This window comes from Carassius carassius, chromosome 50, assembly GCF_963082965.1.
Source record: "Carassius carassius chromosome 50, fCarCar2.1, whole genome shotgun sequence".
NCBI lineage: Eukaryota > Metazoa > Chordata > Actinopteri > Cypriniformes > Cyprinidae > Carassius > Carassius carassius.
In genome coordinates, this window is record NC_081804.1 from 15,839,709 (window position 1) to 15,860,644 (window position 20,936).

General features: G+C 37.8%; 1 protein-coding gene and 1 long non-coding RNA gene across 4 annotated transcripts in view; one reads left to right on the plus strand and one right to left on the minus strand.

Moving 5' to 3' along the window:
• LOC132133404 (N-acetyl-beta-glucosaminyl-glycoprotein 4-beta-N-acetylgalactosaminyltransferase 1-like) overlaps nt 1-20,936 on the plus strand; it is a 221,713-nt gene that overhangs the window by 108,869 nt on the left and 91,908 nt on the right. For 2 of the 3 annotated variants that reach the window (XM_059546202.1, XM_059546203.1), the window contains exon 3: nt 7,448-7,546. In XM_059546202.1, coding sequence (XP_059402185.1) covers nt 7,448-7,546 — 99 coding nt within the window. Of the gene's footprint in view, nt 1-6,088; nt 6,190-7,447; nt 7,547-20,936 lie in introns of all 3 variants that reach the window. The other variant, XM_059546204.1, reaches the window with a different exon arrangement.
• On the minus strand, nt 18,414-19,270 carry LOC132133406 (uncharacterized). Its single transcript, XR_009429149.1, has 3 exons — nt 19,134-19,270; nt 18,872-19,043; nt 18,414-18,464 (listed from the first exon to the last, which is right to left on the minus strand). It is a non-coding gene; the product is annotated as an uncharacterized LOC132133406 (long non-coding RNA).

Sequence of the window (20,936 nt, forward strand, 5' to 3'; positions counted from 1 at the left end):
CTTCTTAATTTATAAAAAAAAATCAAATTTTTGTAATAGATTATTATGATAAATTTAAATCAACATAAATTAATTTGAACTATTTATATACTTAAAATTGTACTTTACGAATTTACTTCATTATTACTTATTTATTTGTTTATTTTTTTTTGTATTATTATTTATTTAATTTATTTACCAACTTTCTTTAGCGTACCACTATACTAAGAAGTCTCATTCTTATTATTGTAATGCAATAAATAAATGAATTAATAAGATACATAAATATGGTACATGAATGTCAATTAATATGAAAGCATGTTTATTGTTTATTTTAAATACTAAATATTTCTGGCATTACAATAAATAACTAAAAATCCAATAAACAAATGTATTGTGCACAGTCAAGTCAAATAAATAAATTAATTTATTTAAAAAAAATTTATTTATTTATTGCATATTAAATGCATATGGCAAATTAAATGTGTGTGGCATGACAAACAATAAATACAAATTGTGACGTAAATTTGTAATGCATATTTTTTATATTTTTGTAAAACATTTTTTGTTTCACTTGTACTGATTTAAATTGTTACAATACTGAGCTGTGGCCTAATGGTTAGAGAGCCGGACTAATTACCAGAAGGTCGCAGGTTTGAGTCTCGGTGCTGGCAGGAGTTGTGGGTGCGGTTAATGAACAGCGCTCTCTTCCACTCTCTATACTCATGGCTGAAGTGCCCTTGAGCAAGGCACTGAACCCCCAGTTGCTCCCCAGGTGCTGGATATAGACAGAGGGTTTCAACGGCAACAACATAAACAAACGTTACTGCGCATGCGCGCTTTTGCTGCCCTAGCTTAACTTCCGGTAGACTTCTAAATAGAATCAATAACAACAGCAAAGTCCCTCTAGAGTAGATATTTTTTTGATAACAAACAAAAAAAGTCACTCATAAGCTCTATTGATTCAGGAGTCCTTCATGACGGCACGAACAGAACAGCGTGTTCTCAGCATCACTGCATCACATACAGTTCCAGCAGATGTTTAAAAGGCGGTTCAGTGTAGCAAAGCAAATATCAAAACACTTATGCAAGATGGAAACTTCCAAACATAAATGAAGTCTTTGTAACTGCAGTGGGTGAAACATTTTTGAAGAATGTAATTTTATTTTCATTTAATTCATACTGATGTAAGTTTTCCTCACATTTATTTAAATTGATCACATTTCATTAGGCTAAAAGAAAATTAAAGGATCCATTTTGTTAATTTTCAGTCTTGTTGTTTGTTTAATTACAGATCGCAGAGACAGGTGAAGGAATCTGTCCATAGAGCTGGTTGAAACTAGATCAGTTTATAGAGATATTCTACGAACCCAGAGCCCTCTTCCTCCGTAAAGTGAAGAGAGTGCTACACATGTTTCCCTGCAGAACTTGAAAACTCCCAGCTGACAACTTGTGAATCCCTGTAATTGAACTTGTCGGATTTTCTCATATTTGTTCGATCATCTTCTGTTTACTTTTATTAATTACCAGTCACATCAGCTATCACAGAACAATTTGCAGCAAGTATTATAAAAATGGCATTCCACAATAAACCTCATTAGCACTGACTTATTTTCTCTGTTCTTCAATTGTGTTCACACAAGATGAGTTGGGCATTTCCCAGTTACCATCGCTGGTTAAGAAATGACCAGTCGCCCAGTTCAGTTAACAGCTCTTGAGTGTTTCAGCTTCATTTTGAAGTCCAGTATTTACAAATCTGCCAGACTCACTTCACTAATCACTGTTCTAATAACAGAATCGCTGAACTTGAGATTTAGGTAAATGCAGCCGAAGCCTTTTTCCACTTGTACTTGTTGTTCAGTTCATTGCATAAAGACAAACATAAGCAAACGTGCATGCTGTTGTTCGTCAGATGAATGCATTAACCTTGTGTGTATCATCTCAACACCTTTCCTTTTTTCACTCCAGCTAGTGTTCGTAGTTCATCAGAGCAGAGTTGAAGATGACTGATGAAAGCGATCGCTCGGGTCATTATCCTCCATGTTACAGGGCAGAGAAAATTAAAATTTGTCATTCTTCCGGATAACCAGACGTGAAAAATGTGCCCCAGTTCCCTGCTCCTAGAGCGAGCCTGTTTACCCCTGAACAAGGAGAAATAATTAGCCTCCTTTATATTCTAGCCTCGTACTTGCAAACCCATCCTGGTTGCGTGGTGAACTTGCGTGGTGTTTGTCTCTTTGTCTTGAGATAACTTCTGCTGTGATTGTAATTTTAGATGGGGCTGCAGTTTTAAAGAGGAAAGCAGGTTACAGAGCAGCACTTGAGTTCAGCTCTAGCCAGTAGGTTTAGTTTGATGAACGCACTTGTTATAATAAGAGCAGTTGTGCACCTGAAGTCACCTGAAACTTATTGTATTAAAAAAATTCCTCATGTTTTGGTCTGGATGTTTCCCCTCCATTGTTTTCTTGCTGTCTTGATTCTTAATATTTGGTTGTAACAAGCAGAAAGATTATGATAATGTTTAAAATGCAATATTAGCTTACTGCATAAATACTGTATACTGCCTATTACTTAAAATATTATTTGAAATGCATTATCAGTCAGTGACTTTTTTTGGTTCAGATATATTAATTTATGAAATTCATATATACACTATATACAACAGTATATGTTTTTGAAAGACGTCTCTTCTGCTCATCAAGTCTGCATCTATTTGGTCAAAAATATAGAAAAATTTTTTAAATAATAAAAATACCATTTAAAATAACTGTTTACTATTTTAATATATTGTTAAATGTAATTTATTTCTGTGATAAAATAGCTGAGTTTACTCCAGTCGTGAGTGTCACATGATCTTCAGAAATCATTTTAATATGCTGATTTGCTGCTCAAGAAACATTTCTGATTATTATCAGTGTTGAAAATAGTTGTGCTGCTTCATGTTTTTCTTGAAACCATGAAACAGTTTTTCAACATTATTTTATGAATAGAAATCTTATGAACAAGAAAATGTTTTTATATTTTTATTTAAAGGCCAAGGTTTATAAATGTATTAGCTGTCACTATTATACAATTTTACGCATTCATTAAAAATAAAAATTGGGGGGGGGGGGGGGTGCATATAGGCAAACATTTCCTTTATTTTTATTATTATTAGTAGTAGTATTTGTATTTGTAGTATTATTATTAGTATTATTTTTATGTTTTCCACCAATTCAAGGTCATCTGGTGTGGCCAATATGCAGAAACATACATGAACAACAAAATAATATGTACTCGCATGTACTAAAGGTGTGATGAAAATATTATACTTTATATTTTACTTGTTTACATAACATGTTTTTTTTCAGATATAACATGTCGTTTTCGAAACTGTGGAATTAGCATTCATACATTTCTAAGAACTTAAAGGCGCAATATGTAATTTTTCTGCTTTAAAAATAGCAGATATCACTATATCTATGTTATATATATATTTTTGTTGTGTACTTACATTATCCCGACAGTTTCCACGAACTTTAAAATCCGGAGAAAATTATAGTTTAATTAGAAGACACGGCACGTTTCTTTATTTCCGTTTTGTCGCCCGTCTATGGCGTCATATAAACTTTGACCCCTCTAGTTTATCTAACTTCCTGCGGAACCGCCAAATACAAAGGTGAACAGAAGCAAAGACGAGACGAAGAAGAAAAAGTAGTAGCTAGCCTTGATCGAGACTATTATATTTTATATTTATATTGTTTATATTCGTATTTATACCTCAATCAATAACTTAGTTATGGATCATGATTATGCTTTGCCTGCACGTTCTGTGAAGCGCAAACATACGGGTGAAATAAATGACCCGAGAAGGTTTTGGGACGAAGAAGAAACGAGACACGGGTAAATATTGGAGTTGCATTTCCAAGATAGAGAGAGCTTCGTGACAAGCTGAAACTACAGAGAGATGCTTGCATTCTAATAAACAGGTATGCATCCATTCAGCTAACTATATCCGTATATTTTGTGAAACGATGATGTCTTGTGTAAAACGCAGACGGACTAGCTCTCATGTAGAGTATAATGTAAATCTACATGTGTTCTATATCTAGCTGGATAAAGTAGCTTCAAATGCAGTTCACTATCTTGTTCGATATCATAGTATAAACGTAATTATAATTATTAACGAAAGGCAACCATGTTTTTTTAACATGTATTACTACTAGCTAGATGGAATATTGATTTGATAAGGGTCTGATAATTAATATATCTCTCCGTTCGAAAATACGTGATTGTCAAAATACTAAGGCTGGTGACACACTGGCTGCGTGGCGTCTCTGCTGCGTGCCAGAAGCCTGGCGCGCTGCTGCTGCTGCTGTAGGTGACATAGAGGGAGACTGCCGACAGACCAGGCTCTTGTCTTCATGACAACAATATCTATACTTCATGTTGAACATAAATATAAAGCCTACTGATAAAGGACACCGTCAACAGTATTGACGGAAAAATAGACTTATGTTTGACAGGTGCAATATTTGAAAATCGTTAATTATTTATTTATTTTTTAAATTACATTTATATCTGAATTTGTCAACCTATAGACTTTCAAACATCAAAATGTCATGAATTAATATGTATTTGTGTACAAAATTACATATAAACATATTTTCCTATTATATTTTGCCTGGAAACGCTTCCAACACGCGTGCGTGTCGCGTGAAAAAGAGGCGTCGGTTCTATTTCTAGCATGCACGTGTTTTCCGCGCGGCTCGAGCCGGGCCTGAGACACGCGTCTCACGCAGGCAGTCTGCAAGCTCTAACCTATTAACATGGGAGCCGAATTAAAAACTGACACGCCACACAGCTGAGACGCTTGTGCCACGCATCCAGTGTGTCGCCGGCCTCAGTTAAAATGAGTGAGGAATGTGGGGAGCGACAGAGCGCGTGTTCCAATGAACAACAACTCCCATGAGCCTACGCTCTTTCCCGATGTCATCAATGTACGTCTCATGTTATTGTTTTGATTGAGTGACCCCTGGTGGCCAAAAATCCCATACTGTACGTTTAAAATTAAATTGTGTGTGTGTGTGTGTGTGTGTGTGTGTGTGTGTATGAATGTATGTATATATATTATATATAAGTTTCTTCTGCTCATCAAGCCTGCATTTATTTGATCAAAAATAAATATAAAAATTTATTCCTGTGATGCAAAGCTGAATTTTCAGCATCATTACTCCAGGCTTCAGTGTCACATGTAACATCAGTCTATCACATGATCATTTAGAAATCATTCTAATATTCTGATTTATTATGAGTGTTGGAAACAGTTCTGCTGTCTAATATATTTGATGAATAAAAGGTTCAAAAGAACTGCATTTATTCAAAATAAAACAAAATTATACTAATATATATTCTAATAATATATTTTCTTTACTATCACTTTTTATCAATTTAACACATCCTTGCTGAATAAAAGTATTGATTTTATTTTAAAAAAAGAAAGAAAGAAAAAATGACTGACCCCAAATTACTGACCAGTAGTGAATATTGTTATTACAAAATATTTATATTTAAAAAACATAGCTTCTTTTTTTTTTTTTTTTTTTTACTTTTTATTTATCAAAGTATCCTAAAAAAGTATCACATGTTCTGAAGAAATATTAAGCAGCAGAACTGTTTCCAACTTTGATAATGAATCATCATATTAGAATGATTTCTAAAGGATCATGTGATAATGATCCTAAAAATTCAGTTTTGCATCACAGAAATAAATGATAATTTAAAGTATAATACATTTAAAAACAATTATTTTAAATAGTAATAATATATCACAATATTACAGTTTTTTCTGTATTTTTGATCAAATAAATGCAGGCTTGATGAGCAGAAGAAACTTCTTTCAAAAACATTAAAAATAGTAATGTTTCCAAACTTTTGGTCTGTACTGTATATATATATATATATATATTTTTTTTTTTATCATGGACACTTTTGTTCATCAATGACCCTTATGAAAAAAAAATTGTGCTTCTTTGTAGTCACATGACATTATGCATAATTCAAGCATTTGCATTCAGTTTTTATTTGTGAAATAAGAATAATTATTTTGTTTTGTGTGTAACCATTGCAGTCCAGTCAAACAATGCAGCAGTGAAGTGATTATGGATAACATGAGGGAATACAAGGTCAATTTGAGCGCACTGCATTATGGCATACAATTCCTATGCTCAGGTCAGGGTCACAGTTTACATGCTTAACTATATCCTTGTGAGATATTAAGTATGTATGTTTTTTTTTTTTTTTTTTTGTGAACATAATCATTCCAGCTGTCAAATGAGACACATAATAACTAACACAATATATAAAGGCCTTTATTACCTTGACTTCTCTTCAACAGTATTGACTTTAAGCCACTCCTAATCGGGTTTTGTGATGCTTCAGTGCAGTTTTCAAGTAGCGCTGAACATTGACACGAGACACATGACTAAAGCAGGAGATTAATATAGAGAGAAATTAACTGAGAGCTGAAGAGTAGAGAATGAGCTCATGACAGAAAGCTGCTGCTGAAGCCCATGAACACGACGGACCATCGACAGACCAAATGAACGACCGAGCTGCTGTCTAACGGAAATACTGTTTCTGAAAGATCGATCGGTGTAATTGGAAAATCTTAAACGGATGATGTCCAGGTCACATTTCACAACAAGAGTCAAATAAAAACATTTATTATTATATTTCACATTGAGCACATTTTAAAATCATTATGATTTCTTATGTTGTGATGTTATCTGAATGACATTTTATCTACATTTTCACCCAAAATCCTTATTGTAATGCATCTGGACATTTTATTTTTGTTTGTTTTTAATTTTTATTATTTTCAATGGAGATGATCAATACATTTAATAATAATTATATATATATATATATATATATATATATATATATATATATATATATATATATATATACTGTAGTGCCCTCCATAAGTATTGGAACAGTAAAGACAAAAAATAGCTTTCTCTGCTGTGGAATCAAGACATTTGCAAATATGATTAAACGATGAATATGCAACAAAAGTACAGAATGTCACATTTTATTATTAGGTCTTTCAACACATGCATGATTTACCAAATAAAAAGGACAGCACTTTTAGAGTTCATCCCACTATTGCTACCCAATGAATTATGATTTTATATATATTAAGCTTACTAATATTTGAAATGTTATTGTGGGTTTTAATAGAGGATAGAAGGATCTTAAACATCTAATATTTGAATAATGAAATGCTTTTTAATTGTGATTTTTGGTTGTGGGACTGCAGTTTGGACCAATTCTGTAGCATGGTCCATATAGATATAACACACAAAAAAAGTAAGTGTGACAAATAAATATATTAGAAATGAACATGATGATTCATTTATTTAATAACATCATTATTTATGGGAATGCATAGTGTTGACATGGCTGTCTCTCTGTGTCTTTCCAGCAGGAAGAGCCCAGCGCTAGCAGCGTTCATGACAAAGATCAAGCTGAAATCCGCATGTTCCTCGCACACAAGTCCAAAAAATTGCTATGGAAACCAGAGGTAAGAGTATCATGCTCGTCGTTTTATTTTTGTCATTTTCCGTTGGACAATGACTCATTATCATCACTCTCTTTTGTTTGTCGTCAGCTGTGCAAGATCTTAATGAGAATTTCTCAAACCTTCACCGAAGCCCTTAATAAGCACATGTAGGCCTGGATCATTTTCTGTAACATGCAATTTTGTGTAATGAACGAACTGTATTGCTGTCAGATTTTAATATCAGCTGTAATATCTGACACGATTTAGCCCACGATTTCAGGGCTCAAGTTAAATTGCTCATTAATATTCAAAGTCTGAGTGTGCTTGTTCTTCAAATTTTCCTGAATTAACTGGATCGAACTGCCACTCTACCTACTGGATAAACAGAAGCAAATTTGGAAAATCTTTTTCTTTTCTTTTTATTGTGGTAGAACAAAAAAAAAGCAAGATTTATACTCGGAATTCGGAGAAATAAAAGTTATATTGTTAGATCAAAAATTGAAACTGTGAAGAAAAATCAGGAATGCGAGATAAAAATATATAGATATTCTGCTGGTGAATGACTCTCTCAGGTCCAGTAAATACAGGGCTTTCAAACTCACCAGCCAGGAAGCTCTACAGTTATTGGCACAGTAAATAAAGTAAGACCTCACTGTTGCTGAAGTCTAGTATGGAGCGCTGTGGCTGACTGTACGTGTAAGTGAACATTCAGAAAAGACGTGCTTCTTTGGTGCCTGGACAGATTCAAGCTGTTCCGGTTCCAGAATGACAATAGTGCTGAGCTTGAAGCGAGGTGCATGCAGAAACGCTTTACTGAGTGTGTGCAAAAATCCAACTGACCTTCACAAAGGCCAGACCTGATCCCCTCTCTGCTTTTTTTTGACTACGTGTTATTTAAGTATTTGTTTTGGTCATATTTTCAGCCTATTTTCATAGGGATGCACCGATATTATTATTATTTTAAATGTGAAAGCCAATATCAAAATTATATGCTATAAAAATATCACAACACTATAATGAACAGCATGGACAGATTACATTCGCTAAAGATTACAGTTAACAGTGTCATAAAATGTAATTTAACATTTAAAAAAAAAAATGTGTTTAAAGAGAAAAACTTTAAACTTAAAGTGAGCGTTAAAATACAGCATTTGTTATTGTTTATTTTTTAAATAAATTGTGTTTTCTTTAAATGTTATTTAATACTACTGAAGTATTTATTAAGATTTTGAATTAGCTTTTATTTTTATATTTTCAGTTTTCATTTTTTAATATTGCAATTTTAATAATTATTTTGTGCTTTTGTCATTCTTTTCATATATTTTTTCATACATTTCCATTTATTTTATTTTATTTTATTTAAAGTTTTATTTTAGCTTTGTATTTCATTTACCCATTTATTCCATTTTATTTTAGGTTTTAAGAGTAATTTCAGTATTTTAACTTCAAATGATTTTAGTTCGTTGCCAAGGCAAGATTTTCATCTGATCTGATTTTATTTTATTTAGTTTCAGCTTGATTACAGCTACAGATTTCTAGTTGTAGTAAGCAATATAAATAATGCTGATAGTGTAAAAATAAAATGTTGTCTATAAATGAAAAATCTATTAAAAAAATAGAAAATTAAATTATAATTTAATGTAAATGGAGTCCTGGCTAAATGTAAAAAATAAAATAAAAGCATGTACAATTGAATATTTGCTAAAATATATCCAATTTATTTACAGATAAATCAAAAAAATCTAATATTGTCCGATAACCAATATTGTACTGATATGAAACGTGCCTCCCCTAAACTTTTTTCATATTGTCTGTTTAGCTCTTCTCTCGCGTGTTAGCAGCTGAATGTTGTGTAGAGTGGATGGATTGAATGGATGGTTGTGTTATTTATAGGAGTGAGCACAGTTGATACCCGACCGAATAACAGCTCTGGGATCAAGCAGGTGTTCATGGCTTAGCAATGCAAACACAGGCTGGTATCGCTTGGAATTAGAGCAATTATTTTGTCGATCTGGGCACGAGAGGTATAGCTCGTGGTTTTGTGAGATCATTGATGAAGCCGGCTGTGGCAACACTGAAAAAACTGTGACAGACCTTGAACCCTTCATGTGGAGAGATGTAGGTGTGAGGCTAAGGGGAACGCTTTGATGGAGGCTTGACGGTAATGGGCACCCAGATCATTAGCAGGACTACAGACCGTTAATGGGGTCCTGAATTTATGGCACTTTTTAGATTAACTGTAATGCCAGTGAGCCACATGCTACATCAGTTCCATATTGAGGACTTTGACCTCTGGCCTATCAATGCTCAGTTTCATTGCCACTTTTGTCGTGTCTGTGCTAAGAGCATCATTGCTTTTTACCCCTCCTCTGAGGATGCGATCTATTTCCTTTTTTGAGGAACTCTTAACACTTTAGTCTCCCAGTTGCCACTAAATGACGCCATTATGGAAAAAAGTCGGTGAAAAAATGTGTTCAACAGCAGAATTCCAGGTGAAAAACTACATAACCCATGATTCTGTAAAGAAATGTCCACCAAGCAGAGAATTGAAGCAAGCAAATCCCACCAAATTAACTCATTAGTTCCCGCCCCACTCCCATGACGAACTGCGAGTGATGTGGAGTCAGTAGTTTAATCAATAGTATTTTCTCCATTGTTTTCTCCATTTGCTGTTGTCATTAGCAGTGCTTCATGGGATTATAGTTAATTTTTCTCTCACTAAAGCCATTAAATATGTACCTTTTTCTTTTTGTCCAATTTTCAAATACTTTTTGGCTTCAAATGAAAGTTTTGTAATGTAGTAGTTCTCCTTGTTGCTGGTTGATTTGGTTTATGGCTTATAATTCTTTCACAAATACTTTATAAAAAATCCTATGGTAAAATTAATGGGGAAAACACATTATAAACCAAGGCTGCTTTAAAAATGCACTATAGAAATGCTTTTGGGTATCAGATGACTTGGGACGTCACTAATCAGCTTGTTGGTTGTTGTTGGACTAGTCGACCAATTTGGCTCATTCTACACTGGCAGTGCAGCATACGGTTTGTACCGACTCAAGAGAGCAATCCTACATTAGATGCCCAGAGATGCATGTATCTAATGCCCAATCCCAGGGGCAATATGGGTGACAAATGGTGACACTGTCATTCTGAGGGGTGGTGAATTGTTTGTCTGTCGCGCACAAACCTGCTTTTTTTGTTGTGCTTGAGACAGGAGGAGAGTTTGGAGTGAAACTGGTATTGGTCTGGTATTGATATGATTTAGATCAGTGGTTCCCAAACTTTTTCAACTCGCGGCCCACACAACCAAACACATATGTTTGCGCGGCCCACTGCAAAAAAATTAACTGACCCTGCTATTGTTGGGTTAATAACTTAGTACTCAGAAGCTAGATTGTTAATTGTGTTTATTTGAATGAACTAGGGCTGTGTGATATGGACAAAGAAAACCTATCGCGATTTCTTTGATCAATTTTGTGATTGTGACACACACCAATATGCTTTTACAGTCATAAATGCATTCAGGATTAATTTGAAACATATTTCCAAAAGAAAACCAATTAGAGCTTTATCAAAAAGTTATAACGTCTCTAGAACAGACATAAGTCAAAATTATCACTATAGTAAAGATGTAACAAAATTTATAGACTTATGGCAAAAAAAAAAAAAAATCCAGTGTCAAATCCAGACTTTGCATTGTTCATACAGCTCATTATTTGTAGCGGTGCCTCAGGTGTTTGCAGTGTGTATACAGAATGTGTATGTGTGACGTTCGCGACCCAAGTAAGACACAGGAGAGGGAGAGATCCAAATGCAGGTATGTTTATTATAGGGTAATCCAAATCGAAGTCAAACAAGCCAGGGTCAAATCCAGAGAACGGTCCAAAATAAAACAAACAGGAAAGGGACAGGAAGGGAACAGGAAGACGAGGAATCTCGGAGGATGAGAAGACTGGGATCACGAAGGGTAAGGACTCCATACAGACACCATGAAAAGACTGGTAAATATAGGGAGGCTAATGACAATTAAGTGAAGGCACCTGGTGCAATTAGCCGGAGTGCAATTACTGTGATGAAAGGACAAGACTAGTGGAATTCTAGTGCCTACGGTGAAGTGCCTAAGGGGAATTGAGCCCACTAGTGGACACCCAGGGAAACAGAGACTAGACAGCGTGACATTTTCCCCTCCTCCACGGAGCAGCAGCCAGATGCTCCACCCGAACCCAAGGGAAGACCAAAGACACAAAGAGACCAGGAGGGAGGTGGAGCGGCGGAGGACCACGGGGAGGGACGGAGGGCCAGGTAAAATGGGGAAAACAGAGACAAGAGGACCAGGTAAAATGGGGAAACAGAGACAAGAGGACCAGGTAAAATGGGGAAAACAGAGACAAGAGAAGTGCAACACAAAACAAGGAGTTCAGGAGGGAGGTGGACCGGCGGAGGATCAAGGGGAGGGATGGAGGGCCAGGTCCTTAGAGGGAAACAGAAAGAAAGACACAGACAAGAAACCCAGGAGGGAGGTGGACCGGCGGAGGATCAGGGGGAGGGACGGAGGAACAGGTCCATAGATGGAAGAACAGACAAAAGAACAAAACAAAACAACCACAAAAACACAAGTCCAGGAGGACATAACGTGACGCCCACCAGGGCGGAGCAGAAGACCACCACATCCGTGTGGTCGAGGCAGCAGCCCCCCCAGGGCGGAGCAGAAGACCACCACATCCGTGCGGCAGAATAAACAGGAGGACAAGTCTGGTTGGGCAAGTCTGAAACAGAAAACATGAACAAGTTAAGGGTAGCCTCCGTGGCCACAACAGGATCAGTCGGGTGCTCAGAGAGTTCGACTGAGACGTGACGAGACTCTGGAAGTTCCGCAGAGGCGAGGAGAGACTCTGGTGGATCAGCCGAGCCGAGGAGAGACTCTAGTAGTTCAGCAGAGACGTGGAACGGCTCTGGTAGTTCAGCAGAGACTTGGAGAGGCTCTGGTAGTCCCTCAGAGACGTGACGAGACTCTGGTAATCCCATGGGGTTTATACTGGATTCCAGAAGATCAATGCTGACTTGACTCTGCTCATGAAGATTATTTGTGACTTGTTCTTGTTCATGAAGATCATTGGTGACTTGCATTTGTTCATGAAGATCATTGGTGACTTGTATTGTTCATGAAGATCAATGGTGACTTGCCTCTGTTCATGAAGATCCATGGTGACTTGCCTCTGTTCATTAAGATCACTGGTGACTTGAATTCTCCCATGAAGAACCCCGGTGACTTGACTCTGTCCTTGAAGATCACCAGTGACTTGACTCTGTCCTTGAAGATCACCAGTGACTTGAATCTGTCCTTGAAGATCACCGGTGACTTGACTTGATTCTGGAAGGTCAACGGTGACTAGCCCTGACTCTGGAGGGTCAACGGTGACTAGCCCTGACTCTGGAAGGTCAACGGTGACTAGCCCTGACTCTGGAGGGTCAACGGTAACTAGCCCTTACTCTGGAAGGCCACGGTGACTAGCCCTGACTCTGGAAGGTCAACGGTGACTAGCCCTGACTCTGGAAGGTCAACGGTGACTAGCCCTGACTCTGGAAGGTCAACGGTGACTAGCTATGACTCTGGAAGGTCAACGGTGACTAACCCTGACTCAGGACGGTCAACGTTGACTAATCCTGACTCTGGAGGGTCCAAGAGCACCTGACTCGACTCTGGAGGGTCCACGAGCACCTGACTCGACTCTGGAGGGTCCACGAGCACCTGATTCAACTCTGGAGGGTCAACCGGAACCTGACTCAACTCTGGAAGGTCAACGGGCACCTGACTCGACTCAGGAAGGAAACAGGAACCTGACTCGACTCTGGAGGGTCCACAGGAACCTGACTCGACTCTGCATCGGGTTCTGTTCTCGCGCTAGGCGCAATGCATTCTCATTGGCTTGGATAGCATACTCCGGGAGGTCAGGGCCGCGGAAAATCGTGCTATAAAGCGATTTAGAGATCGTGCATGCTCAAATCATGATTTTATGATGATTTCTATTAATCGTACAGCCCTAGAATGAACTGGCAATGAACTGAAAATAACTCAGGCTGACACCGCTCACTCAGCAAAATGGGAAAACCAGATCCAGGCAGAGCTCGGCAGCGGGTAGACAGTCAGCGGAGCAAGCAGTCAGGAGGGAACACAACAGCCACTTATGCATGTTTGAATTTGTTGTTCTGTAGCATATGCAGCAAAAATATCTAAGATAAATTGGTGGTTTATTCTTAAACCAATCAGCGAGCTCGAATAGTGGAAGCATAGTAACAGTTAAATTTTTCTTTTTTGTTATTTAATTATATATATAAAATGATGTTATTATGTTATGACTTAACAATATTAACAATATTATTTATTTTAATAGTAATTGGCGGCCCACCTGCAATACCACCGTGACCCACTAGGGTGGAGGGTCAACCGGAACCTGACTCAACTCTGGAGGGTCAACGGGAACCTGACTCGACTCTGGAAGGTCAACGGGAAACTGACTTGACTCAGGACCGGCGGCCATCTTGGGCAGTGGCATTGGACCGGCAGTCATCTTGGGCAGTGGCGATGGGTCGGCGGCCATCTTGGGCAGTGGCGATGAGCTGGCGGCCATCTTGGGCAGTGGCGTTGGGCCGGCAGCCATCTTGGGCAGTGGCAGTGAGCCGACGGCCATCTTGGGCAGTAGTGCTGGGCTGGCAGCCATCTTGTGATGTGGCGCAGGGCTGGCGACCATGTTGCGTCGTGACGCTGGGCTGGCGGCCATCTTGTGCTGTGGCACTGGGCTGGCGGCCATCTTGCATCGTGGCGCTAGGTTGGTGCCCACCTTGTGCTGTGGCGCTGGGCTGGCGGCCATCTTGGGCAGTGGCGCTGGGCTGGCGGCCATCCCATCGGAAGAGACAGGAGTGGCTGGGGCATCCCATGGAAGCCGATGCTGTAAGTAACACACGAATTCCCAGAACCCATATGTGTCCAGCTGAGCCAGTTCCTCTTGTGGAACCGGGTCATCCAGCCCGCTATTAAAATAGTCCTTTAAGGCCGTCTCATTATAACCCATGCCCTCAGCCAGGGACCAAAACACCTGTGCCATGGCCCCCACATCATTACCCTCATGGCGGAGGGAGGTTAACTTTAAATATTTAGCCCTCCACTCCACCATACTGGCTGGGGAGGAGACATGAAAGGACATACCGCTGGATCTGTATGGATGGAGTCCTTCTGTGACGTTCGCGACCCAAGTAAGACACAGGAGAGGGAGAGATCCAAATGCAGGTATGTTTCGAAATCAAATCGAAGTCAAACAAGCCAGGGTCAAATCCAGAGAACAGTCCAAAATAAAACAAACAGGAAAGGGACAGGAAGGGAACAGGAAGATGAGAAATCTCGGAGGACGAGAAGACTTGGATCACGTAGGGTAAGGACTCCATACAGACACCATGAAAAGACTGGTAAATATAGGGAGGCTAATGACAATTAAGTGAAGGCACCTGGTGCAATTAGCAGGAGTGCAATTACTGTGATGAAAGGACAAGACTAGTGGAATTCTAGTGCCTACGGTGAAGTGCCTAAGGGGAAGTGAGCCCACTAGTGGACACCCAGGGAAACAGAGACTAGACAGTGTGACAGTATGCGGTCAGAAGCGAGAGCGCATAAATATAACGCGAAAGCACATTAAAATAATGCACGAGCGTGAATCTCTCTGTTCGCACGCAGATTTCCTTTGCTCTGTCACAAAACCAGACGTGCTTGCTCAGATACACGCTGCTCTGCGTGGAGAGAGTGTGCGCACTTAAAACGTGTCTCCTCTCACTTAAACTGCGTCCTGTGCGCTCACAACTCTCTCTATGCTCATGTGCTAGATATTAATTATTTTCGCACGTTTTTATTTCTAGCCTTTTACCACGTGCAGTGTGAACGCTCTGATCCGTTAACATGGGCTCGGAAAAAAGGCGCATTACAGACAGTGTGTGAACCTTGAGTAAGGCATATGCCCAGTCTGTTCTGTTCTCGCACTAGGCGCAATGCATTCTGATTGGCTCGGATTGCATACTACGGGAGGTCAGGACCATGGAAAATCTTGCTATAAAGCGATTTAGAAATCGTGCACGCTCAAATCGTGATTTTATGACGATTTCTATTAATCGCACAGCCCTAGAATGAACTGGCAATGAACTGAAAATAACTCAGGCTGACACCGCTCACTCAGCAAAACGGGAAAACCAGATCCAGGCAGAGCTCGGCAGCGGGTAGACAGTCAGCGGAGCAAGCAGTCAGGAGGGAACACAACAGCACTTTATGCATGTTTGAATTTGTTGTTCTGTAGCATATGCAGCAAAAATATCTAAGATAAATTGGTGGTTTATTCTTAAACCAATCAGCGAGCTCGAATAGTGGAAGCATAGTAACAGTTTAATTTTTCTTTTTTGTTATTTAATTATATATATATGAAATGATGTTATTATGTTATGACTTAACAATATTAACAATATTATTTATTTTAATAGTAATTGGCGGCCCACCTGCAATACCACCGCGACCCACTAGGGGGCCGCGGCCCACAGGTTGAAAACCACTGATTTAGATTAATGGGCCTCCACCAGAATGACTGAGAAAAGTGAAGGTCATGGTTTTTTAGACTTCCTCGTAGGATATGAGGTTTGCTCAAAGAAATACAATAGGCTCCTGGGAAAACTATTACTCTATTTATTCTTTGTGCTGGAACAGAGCCATCTCTTCTGACTCTGTAAAGTTTGTACTTTGCGATTTTCTGACCGGTAAGTCACAGACATTTTGTAGCATGTGAACCCTACCAAAGATTCCCAAACACAACTCTCATGGGGTATTCACGGCGTTTGCAGCGACAAAGCGACCACACGTCATTCATTTTCAGTGAGAGTTGGAGCTCTGGTTAGCATAAGCTACTGGTAGATGCTGTAACTGTACCTTTTAAGCAAAAATAATTATCTAATTAAATTATTTTATTTAGATTTTTTAAAAAATGAATTTTTTTGGAGCAAAAAAGTGAGAAGATCAAAAAGTACATCTGGATAATATTCAGTATGATTATCAAGGCATAAATCCAGTAAATTGCTTCCATTAAATGGGTGGTAAAACGCGGTTTTTCGAAGGCTTGATTGTGTTTGTGGGGTGCACTGTAACATGTGTTCATGCTTTGTTTTTTAAAAAATCGCATTATTTTTCATATATTTTACCTTTACTCTACACTGCTCTGTCCCTCCTTGTAAAACGGTCTGATGGTTTCTGGGTTCTATGAAGCCAGTCCCACAAAAATAGCAATGGGCTCAGATTGGTTAGCTGGCACAGTGTGTTGTGATTCGCTAACCGCCTAGAGCACGTTTTTCGGTAATGTCACGCCCCTTACCTTTACCAGTCGTCTGTGCTTTGGTGGTATTAGAAACAATGGCGTCAATAAAACCATACCAATTTGAGCCCGAATCGGACCCAGAAAATTTTAATGAAGATGAACGAGCAGAACCTGTTAAAGAACGGCGTTTAAATGACGTTTCAGAATGGTATGTTTTTTGTTGTTGATATCTAATACTTTTTTAGATACGCTGTAATTTAATTGTACTAATTATAATAGTTGGTTTAATTTATAACATTAAGTGTTTGTCTATTAACAAAAGTGTATTCAAGAACCTTTTTTTATTTAAAAAAATATATATATTTTATTAGGTGTACATGTAATAACTGTGCAAAAAATGCCAATTGAAGAGGAAAACATCTGCTGCAAAGAAATACAGAAGGTAGTGTAATAAGCTATTACCAAAATTATGCATAACGTGTTAATAGTTCTGTATAATTTTTTTTCATATTTAAAAGATGAACATAGGTTAATTGTACAGTATGTTCTCATTGTCTTACATTACTGTTTAGGTTGTAAAACGAATGATGGAGGTTCCAGACCCTCCTAAATGTATGGTTGAGCATCCAGGTTTTGAACCAAACTGCTTAAATCCGTATACTTTGCAAAATATCAATAATATTTACAGAGCTGACTATGGACCAGTGAGACGCAGAAATGAAGAGGAGTAAGTATTTATTAAATTTTATGAAATTATGTTGTGTAAAAGAACATAAATAAAAGACAATAGATACAAAAATATATATATTTACACATTTATATTTACTATATAGTTATTCAAAGACAAAAACTAATCAAAATATACATTTTTATCAAACATATTTTCACATCACATATACAGGTTTCCAATATACCACTGGTTTTATGCACAATATTGAGGTTTTCTATTCCTGTCATAGGCGTTTCCGTTATCTGGCCTATCGCAGCTTTGTCAGCTGGTGCTGGGGCTACCTAGGACGTAGTGTGAGGGTTGACATCCCATCATGTGTTGTTAACCGGATCCGTCTACAGTTTCCTGATCCAGCGGGACAGTCTGTTGGGTTCCGGCCACCCCTCGACTGAATCGTGACACACACTGGGCAATCACCTCTTCTTTGGAAAGTTTTTCATACTGTGATGACAGAGGAGGTGGAATGGGGATTGCATGCAGCTCTTCCGCATATGGCTTGGGGTCCACAAAGACTTTATGTAACAGAAGGCTCATAAGGTCATCCACATAGTCTGTAAAAAACAGAATACTGAGTCACTCTATGGTTTTACATAATTACTGATAAATAATCTACCTTTGTTTTATAATTAACATTTGTGTAATATTTATAAATATTTTTTGTAAGCTTATATTTATTTTATTATAGCTTTTTTTATATATTATTGTTAAGAAAACAAACTTACTGTATGTTGGTTCTATTTTCACTGGCTTTGCGGTGCATTCCCCTTTTTTGGACTTTGGAAAAACGATCTTATACACAGCCTGTCCTTCAGTTGTTGTTGCCTGCTCACGGTTAGCATTTTCATCATAGTGCATTGCTGCAAGATACAGCCTGTAATCAGTGCACAATCCATAAAATATGAAGATTAGTAGACTGTGTTGTGACAAATAAACAATTCAGAATAAGAGACAAATGTTCAATCAATGATTATAATGGTTTCTTTCTTGCAAGAAAGGCTCACAGTCGCACAGTCAGTCAAAAGAATGTGAGTGCTCGCCAAGATGGGAGGCTTTATAGCTCTTTATATCTCTGCTACTCATATCATAGATAACATACTGTAGGGCCACAGGCAAGGCTCCTAACCTATTTAACCTTTTTCTTCCTTATTAGGAAAGAACATTATTTATTATAGGGAAAGATCATTAATATTAATAAAATAATGAATAAAAAAAACATTTCCATAACAATTGTTAGAAACAATGCTTATAAATATTACTGAATATGTCAAAGATTATTACCTGCACAACATTCCTATGAAAGGGAAAATCACGTTCTTTGGGGCAAAACGCAAAATCAGACTGTGGAAAGCCTCCAGTGATGACGTCTGAAAGTTGTGGCTGAGCTTTTCTATATCCTTGAGAACTCTCTTGTTGTATAATAGCTTTTCCACTTTATGGAGCGCTATTGATCCTGTAACCAAACAGATAAAATATGAAGAAAATCTCAATTTTACTAGTTTATTGTCATTTTATTGTCATTTGTCTCTCTATACAGTCATACCTGGTTGGATCCATTTTTTTGGATCCCTGGAAACTTTGTCTGGGTGTTCACACTTGGGGAAGAGGTGGTTCTCATGAACATGTACATTTTGGATGTGGTTCTGCAGTGAATTCCACTTCCCCACCTTTTCTGTCCCAGACTCAGAGGAAATCGCACTACAGTAAACATGGTTTTTGATGCTGTGCAACCATTTTTTCAGCACCTCACAGTCCTTCATTTTTGAAAGTTTGTCAAGTTTCTTAGATAAACCTGTACAAAGTAAAAGCTTGGTTGTACAATCATTATTTCAAGATAATCAAATTACCACAAAAATAAAAATGTACATGTTAGGTTGAACAATTAACTGAATAAGAATCAATTAATAATACAAAGATAAATAATTACCTTTCTCAAAGTGCCACACGTCATAGAACTGAGTGATATTGCGGTCCCTCAGGTACTTCTGAATCTGCGGATGCCGATCGGTGACGATGTAGTCAACAGCTAAACCATTAGACTCGAGCTTATCAAGACAACGCTTCAATCCCTCCTTTTCCATATGATAACTTCCACCAACCTCGTTGCTCTGTTGTTGGGTACACAACATTTCAAATGTATAAACAGAGTAGAGTATAAACAATAACAGCTAAAAGAAAATGTAAATAAATTTTTTAAATGCTTAATTACTAACCTGAACTAGTTGAAGATCCAGAATTTTGTTGGTTTCCATGTGCATAATGGTGTAGCTGCCAAATTTTGCTGAGTGTCCTATTGTAAACATCATAATCATATATAGAACATTACTGAGAACATCAGTATCATAATATTTTAGGAAAACTCAAAAGACTATAAAATAAACGGCGTGATTTTTTTTAATATACTGTAAACGTACCTGGCGTGTCAGCACGCATATCTCCAGCCACAGCAACATTTCCTCCCTCTTGCAGCTGTCTTATAAGATTCAGTTGATCTTGGTTCCACTTGTGTATTATGGTAGGCTCAATGAAATTCCTGGCATGAATCCTAAAAGTTACGAAATGCATCATCTGGAGCTTCATGGCCTTGAAAATCTATTAACATAGAAATCATACAGTACATACATAATGAAACAACACAGTATTTTTTTGTGAATTTTATTGTAATTGTAATACCTTCTCTAGTTGTTTAAAAGATCCACCGGTAAAATACGTTGCAGTAGACAATAGCAGGTTTCCAAGTGGGGTACTCCCTACAATGGGCTGGCTCTGCCACTGTCTGTAGTAGTTACACTTTTCACAAAGCTGGGTGAATGCAACAAAAGTCCCCCTTCGTCTGATCTGGACAACACACTTTGTCTTACAAATTGGACAGGACACGAACAGCTCTCGAAGACAGCTTTCAAAAACAATGTATTTGTTATCGCTGTGGTCGGGCTGTGGATCTATCCTAAGGCAATATAAAAAGAATAAATATTAGGAAGTTGCTTTCATGTTTTATATATTTTTTTAAACACAAATGTATTGGTAAAAAAGTGTGTAAATATGTATTTATATCTTACGCCAATTCTGATTCTTCAGTAACAACAGAATCTGGGTTATATGTGGAATCGGTGGGTTCGACATTTAATTCTGATTCTTCTTCCTCATCTAACACCAGACGAGGTCTCTTACTGGGCCTGAAGACTGAGCCCCTTACTGGTGTTGAAGACAGCTGCACATCAGAAAACATCTCAGTTGTTTGGGTGCCCACATCATGACCATAATATGTTGCCTGAATGCCTATAAGTACAAAAAAAAGTAAAAAATACAATTACTCATAACCATCTGTCATGCTATTACAATTTTT